The sequence below is a fragment of the Brienomyrus brachyistius genome, chromosome 9 (genome assembly GCF_023856365.1).
Source record: "Brienomyrus brachyistius isolate T26 chromosome 9, BBRACH_0.4, whole genome shotgun sequence".
Lineage (NCBI taxonomy): Eukaryota > Metazoa > Chordata > Actinopteri > Osteoglossiformes > Mormyridae > Brienomyrus > Brienomyrus brachyistius.
Window position 1 is genome coordinate 28,853,362 of NC_064541.1, and position 15,044 is coordinate 28,868,405.

Below are 15,044 nucleotides of genomic sequence, written 5' to 3' on the forward strand. Positions count from 1 at the left end.
CGGGCGGAGTGCATTTACTGAACACTTCAGGATTTGAACCCACAAACATTTTCATACAATCATCCACCATCATAGTGCAAATGAATTAATCCCTCTCCGCCACACGCGATGGCTGACAGCTGTTTCTGTGGACAAACTGACATGTGCACTATCCACCCACCCCTCAGGTAGGCATACAGGTCAGGGAGAAAAAAAGAAAACATATTCAATACAAAAAAGGGAAGCAAATACTAAGGTACATGACATGAACTGTGACAATTAGGTCAGAAGTCAAGAAATACCAGGGGGCTTTGTCTCCCCCTAGGGGGTAACTCCTAGTACTACATCACTCTGCAGTGCAATGTCGACCGTCACATGCTGGAACTCCAGGAATGCAAGGTTATGAAGCAGTTAGACGATAAGGAGAAATGAAACAAGTGAGATTTCATGGAAAGTCCGCCCACTTCTTAACCATTTACCCGCCATGTTCAAGGGTACTTTAACAGGCTACCATCGTTTAAATGGTTATGGGGGGCATGGAGAGAGACTGTGGGACAGCAAGACAGAGCGAAAAAGAGTGAAAGCAGAAAGAGGCCTGAAGTGAAGGAGGAGAGAATTGTGGGGGTTGAGAAGCGGGGACAGGGCTGGAAGAGGTAGAGCTGTAGCCAACGGCCTGTGGTTTCTGTTGTCCAACACCTTGCAAACTGTGCAGCATTAAGGGGAGCGGCCCAGCTTCTGCAAACACCAACAGCAATTCGGAACAATCCTTGAGAGCATCTAGCTGCACCAGCTAGCTCAAAAATGCAAAAACAGTGGTAACACCACTCCACCCCCCAGGACCTGTGCCGTCACACTGGACAAAGATCGGCTGTCGCTTACCAGACAGGCACGCACATTATCAGGAACAGAAACCCAATTTAGATTTTTCTTTGAGCTGCACTCCTCATTCAAGGGATTGCTAAGCTTCACTGCTGAAGATGGCCGCCTTTGCTGTGCCCTAATTTTGTGTTCCAGTTCATACCGATAACGTCCTGCTGGGCGAAGGCCTGGGCGACTGGAAGCTTACTGCAATGAGGGAATGTTACTTTCTGCAGTCTCATTTCCTTCATTTGAGAGGTTTCCTAAAGTTTTTGTCAAGGTTTGCAGAAGGAGTGACAGATCTCGACATCAAAACTAAGAAACCCAAGTAGGAGATTTACAGTATGATTTCAGTTTGGTTCTAAGGTAAAAGGTTCTGCTGAATTCTGAGAGGAAGCAAAATGTCACATGACGCTCAACTCGTTACTTACTGCACAACGAGCAAAAACCACCTGCTCTGTTGCACATTAGCTGCTGCAAACCTGTAAGACTTGATGCAAAACTTAATTAGTGCGTTAGGACTAGCACGTTCCCTGTTAATGCTAACATTCTTATTTTTGGCCAATAGCGTTGAGATGAACAAACAAACAATTATGCATCGCGAAATGAATAAACACCCTACATTTCCAGCTTTGCAAATGCATGGAAGCACAAAGCAGGACGCTATCAGAGCCACCTAGAGGCCCCAGTTTAACAGAAAGAGAGCAGAGGATAGAGGCAAAGAGAGACGCGCCAAGGTTATTTTTACTGAGCTGGAGCAGAGACGGCAGGCGATTGATCTACTTATGTAATCTCGGTTGGCCCGGTTCCTCTGGACGCAGAAGGAAGAAAAACACTGTTTCCTCCTCACCGGACCCAAGCCCAGGAGCTCAGGACTACAGGGAAACCCATAAAGGAACTGACAGACCAGTGGCAGCTTCTGAGGACTGACGGGATAAAATGGCCTAGCTGGAAAAGTCAGGATATCGCTTAAACGGAGAGAAACTCCTCACTGTGATTACTCAGAAGCAATTTAATAGGACTTCCATGCTCTGTCAAGGCAGCTGAAGAGTAATAGGCCGGCTGTGCCTTAATGCTTCTCCACCACACATATATCGGCACGACCAGGTGAGGGCATCGAAGGAATCAGTGGCAACTAACATTTCCAACGGCAGCAGGGTTCTGCTAGAACAGCAGCTCTCAAGATATGGTACCAATCTTTGGTGGCTCCATGCTGCCCCACTTACTGCCACCCACGTCGGTAATTACCAGGAACCCGTCCAGCCCAAAAGCCCACACTGCACTTGCCGTTTGCCGGTGACTAATCTCACTTGTTATACCGAACTATTTTTGAGTGTAGAGAAAGAGACACCATGCCAAAGAAATAATGTACCGCGAGCATTAGACCCAGCAAGCAGTCTTCACACCAGTGTGCCAACTTGGTCGATTCCTAGGAGGGCCCTGCCGGATCCTGAGAACTCTGTACAAAATGAGGATCTTTTGCCGCAGACCAGAAGGAAGTGCAGGTTTGTGGGAAGGCAAGCAAAGTGTCAGAGAATCAAGCAGAGCCGTCGATTATTCGATTAAACTCAATTACTCTGCAATATAGTGGAAGGAAGACGGTACATAGGATGAGGGTCCAGATAAGGAGCGAAAGCACCACTTGTATGGAAGCACTTCACATTTAAAGTGAATGAAACTACAATCGCCTGCCAGTATCACCAAGCATAGCTTTAATGGGTCTTTTCGAAACCTTCGAACCTTGTTCGCTTTTCTCTACTTCAATCATTTTTGTGAAATCTCTCACAAACACACCAGACGGTCTATGAGTGGCTCCAAGGAGAAGCAGGATTATGGTTCTTACACAGAGGGGGGCAAGCAGAGCTCATGCAAAAGCAGCAGTGGAAAAATTTAGACTGAATTATACTAGATAATTCTGAACCATCATTAAAATTGCAACGCTTGCTAAGTTTTGTTTCCTATCACGGAGCAAAAAATGCTGAAGCATGGTTTGAACCCAGGAACTACTGCCTGTCAGGGTGGCGCAGTGGGTAGTGCTGTCGCGGCACACTGCCACTTTGCGTGTGTGGAGTTTGCATGTTCGCCCCATGTGGGTGTGGCTTTTAGATTCTCTGGTTTCCTTCCATTGTCCAAAAACATGCAACTTTAACTGAAGTGCCTAAATTGATCGTATGTGTGAGAGCGTGCACCTTGCACGCTGAGCGTGCACCAGTGGTTGGTTGGCGTCTGCCTCACGTCAACTGCAATCATTATATTTACATATAAAAAATTACTAGGAGAACCGTCAGATTAATACGTTACATTACCTAAATTTTGATGTAATCGATAGTAACTAGAATAAAGTTAACGATGGATGACAGCGAGTCGATGGTGCTGCAGTGAACAGTGCAGTGAACAGACAACAGTGAAACTCGTGTACGATAAGGGAGGAGGAGCTAAGCCGTTTCCCAAACCAGCCACCAGAAGCAGCTCCCAGAAATGGAAGCCTCAGCCATGATGCACCCAGGGCAAGATTTATGCAAACATTTGCTCACAGGGACTCAGTCCTTCAAATAACTGTGCAAACAAAGACGACCAGGAGTCAGGCTATTGAAAATCAGGCATTTTCAGCTGACATGTGAAATGAGGCCTGGCATCTGTAGAAGTCCTCAACAGATAAAACCATGTCTGGGCATGGGGGTGGGGGACCGTACCATTAGTCCGACAGGTGGAGTAGATGAGAAATAAGTACGTTTCTACTTACCACGATTTTCCATTACAGTGTCTGAGACGCAACAATCAGTAGCTCCTAGAAGAGAGAGAGTCAGGTGTTAGTAAAACCAGACACTCGACCAGGAATATCAGAGGTGGTGCTTAATCTGACAGCATGATCACAGAAAGCGCAGTGAAATCGGCAGCGTGTGCCACATCCCTGTAAGAATAACGACACATCAATCCCCAGGCCGGAGTTTACGGTACAAGCCCACTGAGGACGCACAAGCATGTGGCGCATGTTCCAGACCGCAAAGTGAGCATGTTCAACCAGGCACTGGGTAACTGCTCATCTGTAAGCCATTTAGCACCCATACCCCCAATACGATTACTGTGCCATGTATACAGGCAGGGCAGCTATCCTGAAGAAAACTCTCATGCCAAGGTAAGCCCACACTCATAAAACATATAAAACAAGATAATATTCTGGCATAAAGAAGTATACAGAAGCGAAAGTGATGACTACCAGGTCAGTTATTAGTTATACTGAAATGTATACTGGCATAGAACACATCAGCCAACTCCGGACTTCAACACTGCCAGTTCAACAGGGCATAACTTAAACAGTGGCTTTAATATTAAACATGACACTGGCCATACTGAACATTGTATGAACCCCCTTCTGAATGTACAAAGATGACCTTTTAAAACTGCAAAACTAAAACAGGAATGAGCTTTACTTTTAGACAAGATTTTGACTACGCTGTTTTCAGTATACTGCCATCTACTGCTCAGGAGGTCTGGAGACGCACAAGGAAGGTCAAGGGCTGCTATGGTTTAAACAGGCATCAGTCGTGAAAGATTATTAAAGTTTGGGTACCAGTTAAACTTCAAAATCATATTTTAAGGTTTTCAAAATGTGAATTTATAAATAATTTCTAAACGCTTCTTAAAAAAAGGTGTTACAGTTTATTCATTCATTCCTTTAAAAAGCTGAAAATGGTTAATGAGTACTTTAGTACGCTGACTATGGCCCGTGAACGAGCTGCCTGGGCAGCAGCTGGAAAGATGCTTCTGAGCACCGCGGCTCTCCTCAGCCAGCGGAGACACCTCGTGCCGACACCTCACAATCGGCAGCAGTCCGCCCGCTCTCTGGATAGATCACCACTGCCTGCTGCCAAACGCACATATTTGCACTGACCTGTTAGTCACTCAGGACTTAAGAGCCAAATTAAACACAAATTATTGCAAACCATACATAATTTGCATGTGCATTTTTCTGCACACAAATTACACACACTTCCTTTTTTAATTCCCCTTGAATGTGTATAAAAAATATGGGGAAAAAAACCTGTATTTGATCGTACCCATTCAGTTTGGGCCCCAGTTTAACAGAAAGAACAGCAGGCCCTGCTGGCCCAAAAGGGCAGTGGATGGAGTGCGGCCCTGCTGGCCCAAAAGGGCGGCGGATGGAGTGCGGCCCTGCTGGCCCAAAGGGCGGCGGATGGTGTGCGGCCCTGCTGGCCCAAAGGGCGGCGGATGGAGGTGCGGCCCTGCTGGCCCAAAAGGGCAGTGGATGGAGTGCGGCCCTGCTGGCCCAAAAGGGCGGCGGGATGGAGCGCGGCCCTGCTGGCCCAAAAGGGCGGCGGATGGAGCGCGGCCCTGCTGGCCCAAAAGGGCGGCCGGATGGTGTGCGGCCCTGCTGGCCCAAAGGGCGGCGGATGGAGCGCGGTCCTGCTGGCCCAAAAGGGCGGCGGATGGAGTGCGGCCCTGCTGGCCCAAAGGGCGGCGGATGGAGTGCGGCCCTGCTGGCCCAAAAGGGCGACGGATGGAGTGCGGCCCTGCTGGCCCAAAGGGCGCTCCGATGGAGGTGCGGCCCTGCTGGCCCAAAAGGGGCCGGCGGATGCAGTGCGGCCCTGCTGGCCCAAAAGGGCGCCCGATGGAGTGCGGCCCTGCTGGCCCAAAAGGGCGGCGATGGAGTGCGGCCCTGCTGGCCCAAAGGGCGGCGGATGGAGTGCGGCCCTGCTGGCCCAAAGGGCGGCGGATGGAGTGCGGCCCTGCTGGCCCAAAGGGCGGCGGATGGAGTGCGGCCCTGCTGGCCCAAAAAGGGCGGCGGATGGAGCGCGGCCCTGCTGGCCCAAAAGGGCGGCGGATGGAGTGCGGCCCTGCTGGCCCAAAGGGCGCCCGATGGAGTGCGGCCCCTGCTGGCCCAAAGGGCGGCGGATGGAGTGCGGCCCTGCTGGCCCAAAAGGGCGGCGGATGGAGTGCGGCCCTGCTGGCCCAAAAGGGCGGCGGATGGAGTGCGGCCCTGCTGGCCCAAAAGGGCGGCGGATGGAGTGCGGCCCTGCTGGCCCAAAGGGTGGGCGGATGGAGTGCGGCCCTGCTGGCCCAAAAGGGCGGCGGATGGAGTGCGGCCCTGCTGGCCCAAAAGGGCGGCGGATGGAGCGCGGCCCTGCTGGCCCAAAAGGGCGGCGGATGGAGTGCGGCCCTGCTGGCCCAAAGGGCGGCGGATGGAGTTATTCTCAAGTCCATATTTTAAACCTTACTACCTCTTCAGCACCACACCACTTATCTAAATAAAGCAACCGTGCATGCATGCATTCTAATGAAACGCATTAAAGGCTTTCTGTCACGCAGTCAGAAGTCGGCTTTCTGATGACATGCCTGTTTACAGCACCACCACAAACGCCCCCACCATCGCCATCTTCCACACCTCCCCCCCCCCCCACCCCCTATCAGGGACCACCACTATATGTTGTGGACACCTCATTTCACACCTCAAAAGCTACTACTCTTTCCACTGCTGGCTGGATTCTAATTACATATACCTGCTACTGCCAGTGATGACTAACTTTGTTATTTATATGTGTATGCAATATATATTGTTTATATTCATTCCTGGTATTCATGGTTTTCTTCTGTATACACAAAGGGTATAACAGACCCATTATATATGAATATGAATTTACACATGCACTCCGATGATATGCACTTAGCTCCTTGACTAATTAGTTAACCAGACAGCCAGCTAAAGGCACTATATGACCATCACCTTCAGCCCCTCCCACTGAGTAACATGACTGAATAGCAATAGCTGTGGGGATGCCATGTGGCGTGTTTGATAGGAATGATTGTTTTTTTTAAAAACAAAGACCTGCCGATGCTTGATGCTCCCGGCTAAGGGGCTGAAACACCGCACCTCACATCCCTTCACACCTCTCATGCAGGCCTTGCTCTGCAGGCCTAACTTTCTCCTCGCCACCAAAGCAGCCTGCTGAAAAGCTGCTGAAATCTACGGAGCCTTGTTTACTGCAACAAGACGAAGGGCAAGCGAACGCCGAATTCCCCCAGCAGCCGCTCATGCCAATGCAAATATACACCAAAAAAAAACAGCTGAAGGCCACATACCCCCAACAACACACTACACACACGTGCACTACAAACACTGTATTGTACCTGATTTTATGACTTATGTTCAATAATTCTACGGATATAATTTGTATTTCAGTTGGTAGGTGGACACGACCTAGGATTTTACTCTCCTTTTGTGTGTAATTTGGTGAAATTTTAGTTAATTTTATCCATGTTATTTTCATGTATATTTTTTACTGTAAAGCACTTTGAGCTGCATTCCTTGAATGAAATTCAATAATATTCTTTTATTATTATTATTAGTAGTAGTAGTATAGATGCTCCTCTACTCACTAACGAGATGCGAACGGCTGTTCAGAATGTAACTTGAAATATTCGTAAGTCATTATTGAACATCATTTTAAGGGTATACGCAAGTACTAAGAACTAATATGCTGGGCGTACGCACAGTACGCTGCTGCGCGGCGGGAGTAGCGGCCAGAAGTCGTACTAGGCGGAATTTGTGCGCAGAAAAAAAAAAAATGTTGTGGACAGGAAACTGGAGCCCAAATGAACACAATTTGGACTTACAGTCCTCTTCGTTCATATGTCTGAAAATGCGTAAGTTGAACGTTTGTAAGTAGGGGAGCATGTGTAGTAGTACTACTAGGACACTTGTTTCTTACGACATGCAGATACTAGGGATGCAATAGTTCCCCAAAAAAAGCTGCACCGTTTCGCATCCATGACTCGGCATGGGGCAGTCGACCCGAGGTTATGACGGTTATGATTGACTAAAATTGCTATTCTGCTCTCTACTTTAAAGGTTTTCAGACCAGCTAAGTTTGCTGCAAAATGTACGCAAATGTTTTTTTCCGTGTGGGTGGTGCCCACGTGTGAGCTGCAGCCAATCAATAGCAAGTGTCATACTTTGCATGTTGTTTCCAGTTTGATAAAACCAAACATGGCGAGCGGTGGCGGAGATACAGACGTCCCCTGATATACAGGTTACATGTGTGGGGAGCATTATGGTTTCCCAGTATTCTATTCTATTATTCTAGCGAAGGTAAAAGAGTGGTCGGTAAAACTGCAACTTTCTGTCGACATCGCTATATGTGTCTTGTGTATGCTAGCAGCAACGTTTACAATACAAGTGCCCGTACATGGGGAAATCACCCGGGTATGACGGTGGACGCTGTACCCAAAGAGGAGAGCCAGTCACTGCACTGGAGCTGCTCACACTGGAAGCCACTTAATTTCACCTCGGACAGACACGAAGCTCCAACAAAACCACTGGCATCTGCAGCCCCAATTTGACTGACTATGTTGACTGACTGAAATGTATTTGAAATTGAAATGGAGTTTCTTTTTTAGATAGAATACAAACCACACCAGGTCGAAGCAGCGTCTCTTAACTCGAGCCAAAGACTTCTGAACCATAATACCCCGAGCACATACACAAAATGATGAAAGCCGATGGAAAGCTTGAGAACAGAGCTGACAGGCTGCACTACACAGTCACAAAATGGCGGGCAACCTACATTCACTGCGGAAGGTCATGGGCCTCAGCAAGTGCTCTACTGCAGGAACGGGGCTCTCTGCACTCCAGCATTCAAGGCCAGTGCGATTTCAGGGCGCTGTCATCCAGCACAGTGCCTGGCACAGGAGCGGAGGGCAGGGCAGGGGGCAACAATAAGCAGGTTCCATGGGTGAAGATGGCAGAAACCACACTGCTGCTGCTGATCGGTAACATGGAGGACAGAGCGAACAGCAGCATCCCAGAATCCCTGACAAATGATACTTCATTTGGGTCTTTAACAGTGACAAAACCCTCTTTGAATACACATGACAACCGAAGAGCTATGGTCATCTTATTTAAAATCAGTAATTCATTACTGAAACAGCTGACATGTTGAAATATTTCAGTACATTGTATGATTTCCTCCTAAATTCACGGCCTGATATATATTTTTAGGTCCCCTGCATCAAGGTCACCTCCTATCAGTAGACTTGGTGATGTCCTGGTAACAATCTTAGTAGCTTAAACACAAACCTATGGACGTCTCTTACTATCCGTGAGGGAAAATAAAAGAATCAATTCCCCATTAAAAGGACAGATGGACTTGAATAGTTTGACGGACTTCTGCTTTGTTCAGCCGTGTCGAGCTGTGACAGTAATGGCAGGGAAAGCTTTAACCGCCGACCGGATCGATCAGCACGCTGCCCTCCCTCCCAGAGACGATTATCCCGGAGCCAGTATTCTTACACAGCAGCACGAACGTCAGGGCCACCAAACAGCTGCCATTAGCACACACGCCTGGCCAGGCAGCTCAGCAGCCTTCACCACCACCCAATAAGTAACTTATAATAGCCCGAAAAAGAATCCACCCAGGGGGGCGGGGCCTTGCTGAAGTAGCCCAAAGAGCTTTCCCCAAAGTCCTTGTCCTACACCAGTGAATATAGCACTGCACCACTCATTAGAAGAAATGGGGTGGGCCTGGCGGGCATCCGGGGTGGGGGGGCGGGCCTGGGCTCAGAGCTCTCTGGCTAAGGAGAGAAGCAATGGGAGAGTTACTACAGAGCTTGGGGCGATGCCATGGTTGATAAGTGAATAAATAGGACAGACACCCACCCCAGCAGGGCCAGAGAAAGCGGGGGCACTCTTCTGCAGCAGGGCCCGCGTACTAATCAGGTGCCAATTCCTCTCTGACACCAAGGTAGCAGCTCACACACCCGCACCAGCATGTTCACATGGCATCACAAATGACCTCCATCCATGCAATGCACCCTAACCCTAAAGCCTCCCCACCACGGCCTGCTCACACGGGGATGAATGTTGGGAGAGGTGCCCTCAGGCCTCGCCCCATGGCCCGCTTGCACAAGGATGAATATCGGGCGAGGAGCCCTCAGGCCTCGCCCCATGGCCCGCTCAGACAGGGATGAATGTCGGGCGAGGAGCCCTCAGGCCTCGCCCCATGGCCCGCTCAGACAGGGATGAATGTTGGGCGAGGAGCCCTCAGGCCTCGCCTCCATGGCCCACTTGCACGGGGATGAATGTCGGGCGAGGTGCCCTCAGGCCTCGCCCCACGGCCTGCTTGCACGGGGATGAATGTTGGCCAAGGTGCCCTCGGGCCTCGCCCCACGGCCCTCTCACGAAGATGAACTTGCCCTCAAACCTCGCCCTCAGGGCCCATTCACATAGGGTTTTAAGAGAAGTGCCTTCAAACCTCACCCCAACAGCTCACTTGCACAGGGATGAGTGAGTCCACAGGCCTCACCTTCACAGACACTTGAACGGGGATGAACGTGCCCTCAGGCCTTGCCCCCACAGCCTATTAGCACAAGGATGGACATGCCCTGAGGCCTGAGGGCACATTCAGCCAGAATGGCCATTGCAGTGAGATCAAGGTGTATCCCATCACGTCACCTCAAAAGACTGCTAGGGTCAATGTGTTTCCAACTGTAGCCAAACCGGCCAGAGGGAGGCCAAAAGTGAACAAAGCCGAGAGAGGAGAGCAGGCTGCCCAAGCCCAGCCAAGCAAGACACAGCATAGCTCATACTTATGTCAGCGACCAAGGAAGCAGAAGGCCAGGGTGCGTGGGGGGGGGGGGGGGCAGCATTCATTGAGATGAAGGCAGTTGTTCCTGCTGTTGTACCATGCATGTGTGTCTGTGTGCGCATAGGAATGAAGTGGTGTGCATGAGACTGCAAGACGTGAGGGAGAAATCAGCCTCTATGTAGTTATGATTATATGCATATAACTGTGAGAATTCACTTGTGAGCGTGAGGTTGCATGTGTGAGTGTTTGTTTGTTGAGGGGGCAAAAATGGGTCATCGGCAGAAATCCAAGATATATGCCAAAATGCATGGAGGCCACTGCACAAAAACACAAAGCCCCCAGGCCAGAAGGCGAAGGAGAGACCAGTGCCGGAGAATCTATCAATGCAGACAACGGAAGGATTAAAGCAGCGAGCAGTTAGAACAGAAACTACAAAAGAAAACCATATTCACAGCTGCTAGAAAAGCAAACAAGGCTTTGGGCAATGAACACATCCCAGTTAAGCTTCTAAAATTAACAGATGAGTCAAAAAAATAACATAAAAAGGACTAAAAATAGCTGTTCTAACAATAACAATGGCACGGTGCTCAGATTAACACTAACTGTCACTCGGAAGCATTTCACTCGGGAAGGCCGAGTGTGAACTGGAGGAAGGCGAGGTGAGGATGGAATTCTGGAATGCTGTGCGAAGGAAGCGACTACATCAACGCAGCTTACAGTGCGGTATCAGATGCCTCGAGTCCACACTGCAGTATGTTACATGGTTAGAGTAAGGGACACCATCAGGTAGCTATTAAAATATATTGGAGAACTGAGGCCCCACAGAATACATGGGTTCTCTCACATATGGGTTCCCTTTCCCATACAGATGCAAATTCTCTCACCTGCTCTCACTGCTCTTTTCCACATGCACATCCCCTCTCGCACACCGGTTCCCTCACATCCCCTCTCGCACACCGGTTCTCTCTTTCCCACATACACAAAGGTTGTCTCACTCTCACACACAGGTTCTCTCTTTCCCATACCCACACAGGTTCTATTTATCCCCCACATGAACAGAGGTTCTCTCACTTCGCATCCTCTCACATGCAGGTTCTCCATTTCCAACATACGTGTTCTCATACCTGCTGTCACACACAGGTTCTCTCTTTCCTACACACACACACAAATGGGGCTCATACCAAATGTGTAATGACATCTATGTTAGCACAGCTGCAGATGACTGACAGATGCTCACAGCATCCTCCAGCTACATTAATGCTCTAATTTTAACTCGCTATCCTAATTGCCTGCACATAACTGTCCTTTATCTTTCTTTTCTTTTTTTAAGAATAGCACATACAGCATCGTTACCAACTATGTCAGTCTTTAGACTCATTTATCTATAGAGATCAAATCACCGCCCCAGGGCCACTGTAACCTCAGTTAATAGATTGGACTAATCCGTTCCTAAATTGCCCCAAACGAAATGAGACAAGTAATTAATGAGCAATAACGAGGCACAGGGTATATAAAATGCATGGGGATGCACTCGGAGCCAAAGCCACATGGAACGCCTGTGCCTGACCACTGGGAGGCGCTCACATGTGGCGAGTTACCAACAGGAGGCAAGGAGAAGTAACAGTAAGGTTCCTCTTGGTTAAGCAGGACTGCAGGCTCTGTCGTGTTGCTGAATGTGTTTGCGACCGCATGCACTCCGCGGGCAGGACTGGACACGCATGTCCTAAACACGCCCATTCGTCTCTCGTCATGACGCCATTTCTCTGACGTCACGGGCGTCTGCCTCATCGTCACATTGCAGGCGCGACCCTGCAATGCTCCATCTCACACCCACCCACCCCACCTACCCCCGTCACGTCAGCAGGGGCGACCGTGACCTAGTTCCCATAACCCTTAACACCTACCCCTCCACGGAGGACCCACACGTGAATGATCAAGATCAGTTTCCAGGAGGGAAACGAGAAGCGCCGCAAGCACTACATGCAGCTAAGTGCTCCACTAATTACAAAACATGCAAATAGGGTCATGACACTTACTACGGCCTGCGAAGTCCGAGCCAACTGCATGCGCACAAGCGGAGCACTTATCTAGGAGCAGAAAATGCAAAGCGGAAGCAGCCATTAACGGAACGGCTGGGCCAACAGGTTTCACAGCTTGTTTCCAAGCACATCCTGAACAGTCCTGGACGGCAGGTGCATGCAAAGCCGGGGGTGGGGTCAAGGCTTCACTCTCTCCGGGTCACATCCATGCCCCCCCCCCCAAACAAACAAGGACACTGCGCATCTGTTTCCCACCGCAGGACAACAGAGGCAAACCTTCAACTGTGGTGAGCATGCCACACACCCCAAAGAAAGCAGACTACGGGACAACATGGTGCCCTTAGCATGTGGGGTGGGGCCACGGGGGCTGGGTGACCCAGCAGCTAGCACAGCTGTGCCGCCTTTAAATAGCCTTTTCCGCGCTGAACTATCAATTTCAGCCAAAAAGCCCACAATGAGGCTGGAGACGACGGCTGTGGTCACCATCAGCCATCGGCAGCTGACAGAAGATGAATCCCACTGCGGGGTCAATCAGACCCAAACGAAGGAACAAAAACACGGAGATGGAGGGGGGGGGAGACTACGGCAGGCACAAGGAGACGCTCATACTTACAGAGCCTGGGGTGCTGGGGCCTTGCTCGGCTGGGACACCCCGTCGAAAAGCGCCTCGGCACACGCAGTGAGGAGCACAACTTACAGTAGCTCCCTCTCTCTCTCTCCTCCTCAAAGATGTGAACGCTTCCCCTGCCCAGCACTTCCGAAACGGACCGGCCGCACCGGCTGTTCCCAATCCAGGCCGTGCGCACGTCATCCCTGCTCCTGCCCTAGAAAAGTTCCGTTCACCGCAGGGACCGCTGGCCCAGTTCTGAAGGAGTCCGACCCCCCCCCCCCCCCCCCCCACCACCACACTCCGTTCTGCTCCTCTCCTGCTCTCCCCTCCATCAACTTTACTTTTCTTCTTTCTGTCCCACTCCAGAACCACGAACCGTATCAGGTTCCGCAGGCTGAGCCAAGGTCCAGCAGCAACAAGTCCATGACTGGAGTGCCAGATGCTGAAGGAAGCTCCATTCACACATCCAGTCCTGGCCCGTATGACACCAGCCTAAATATCACCAAGCTCCAGCCCAAAGGCTAGGCCAGGTTCACTGTGGCCTGTACAGGCTCTGCAGTCCTTTCCAGCTAACTGACACCAGGAGAAGGAGGAACAGAAAGATAAATCACTCTTACCAAACCAGAAGTCCCTGAGAGTTTCAGCTACTCAAGCTCTCAGAACCTCGAGAACTTGCAGTCAGACGGGCTTTCTGGGTTCTAAGGAGCAGCTTAAGTCCTGTAAAACACATCATGTTCAGCCCTCATGCAGGGTGTGGAAATCAGGTCAAGCCAACACACCCTCTACTAAGACAGCCAAGCTGAGACATGCAACAAGGGCTATAGGCGGTGCATAAAAACACCATCACAACAGCGGTTGGACAGTAGTTACACCAACCATTACCACCAAATGCTACAGCTTGACTGGTGTGCAGGACCATAGTACTTAAAGGGAACCCAAGTATTTTGTAGTCTTCCCAGTGATTTTAGCAAGGAGCTAACAGTACGTTTTTAAAAGAGCTGGAAAACACCTGACAGACAGACACAACAAAACAAGATGCTAATTAAAAACCTCCAACAGTTAAACAACAGTAATGGGAACATCACTACAAGATTTTTTACCACACAAAAAGCATGTACCCAGGGGTGCACTGTAAAAGTGCCAAATAAAACTGGACATGGCAGATCCCATTTTGACCCCTGCCCTGAGTGCAAATCCCTGACATTTACGGATGAGAAGAAAAAATATCTGGAATGATGTACAAACACAATGTCCAACTAGAGGCTGTTCTGCTCCTGAGCAGAGACAATTCTTTTGGGGAAGTTGGAAAGAGGACGGGCGGGGGGGGGGGGGGCTCGATTGGGGAACTTGCACATTTCACAGCGCAAACCACAAGCACCTCAAATCAATGCACTTCCTCTTATAGCAGAGCATAATTTCTAGCCAAGCCCCTCCCCCACTGCTGGGGAGGGGGTGCTCAATTAAAATGCGAACCAGCAAACAGCACATCAATACACATTCCAGGCATGCAAAAGGAATCATCCCAGAGCGCGGGATTCTCCAGCACCAGGGCACCCCCCATAACCAGAGACATTACACAGACTGACGCGGGGCTGCCGGGGAGGCTGCGGCCTATTCAGAGCTCCTCTGGACTTCACCGACACACAGCTCGGACAGAATCCCCAGCAATCGAAAAATACGTATCTGTTAGAGGACTTTTTCTGGCAGAGGGATATATGCAAATGGCTCCATGCTAAATGTGGGAACGCTTTAGTACCTTCTGGTACGATCATCACACAATCCAGACTCAAAAGAGAGGACTCTGCAAGGCCGCACTTCATGGAGGACTGGGGGGCAGGGTCTAAATGCTGCAACAGCCACCCACCCCCAACCCGCAACATGCAGGATACACCAATTCCCCAAGGCGCTCCTTCCTTCACTGGTCATTCCCCCCCCAGAACAGAGTCAAAGTGTGCA

The 15,044-nt window shown here is 50.0% G+C and overlaps 1 protein-coding gene across 1 annotated transcript; it reads left to right on the plus strand.

Annotated features, from left to right (window-relative positions):
• The first annotated feature begins 4,889 nt into the window (after positions 1-4,889).
• On the plus strand, positions 4,890-13,613 carry LOC125748895 (uncharacterized). Its single transcript, XM_049025567.1, has 4 exons — positions 4,890-5,073; positions 5,509-5,887; positions 12,241-12,364; positions 13,455-13,613. Exons 1-4 carry the CDS (start codon positions 4,962-4,964, stop codon positions 13,611-13,613), a joined length of 774 nt encoding a protein of 257 aa, XP_048881524.1. The 5' UTR covers positions 4,890-4,961.
• Positions 13,614-15,044: the final 1,431 nt, after the last annotated feature.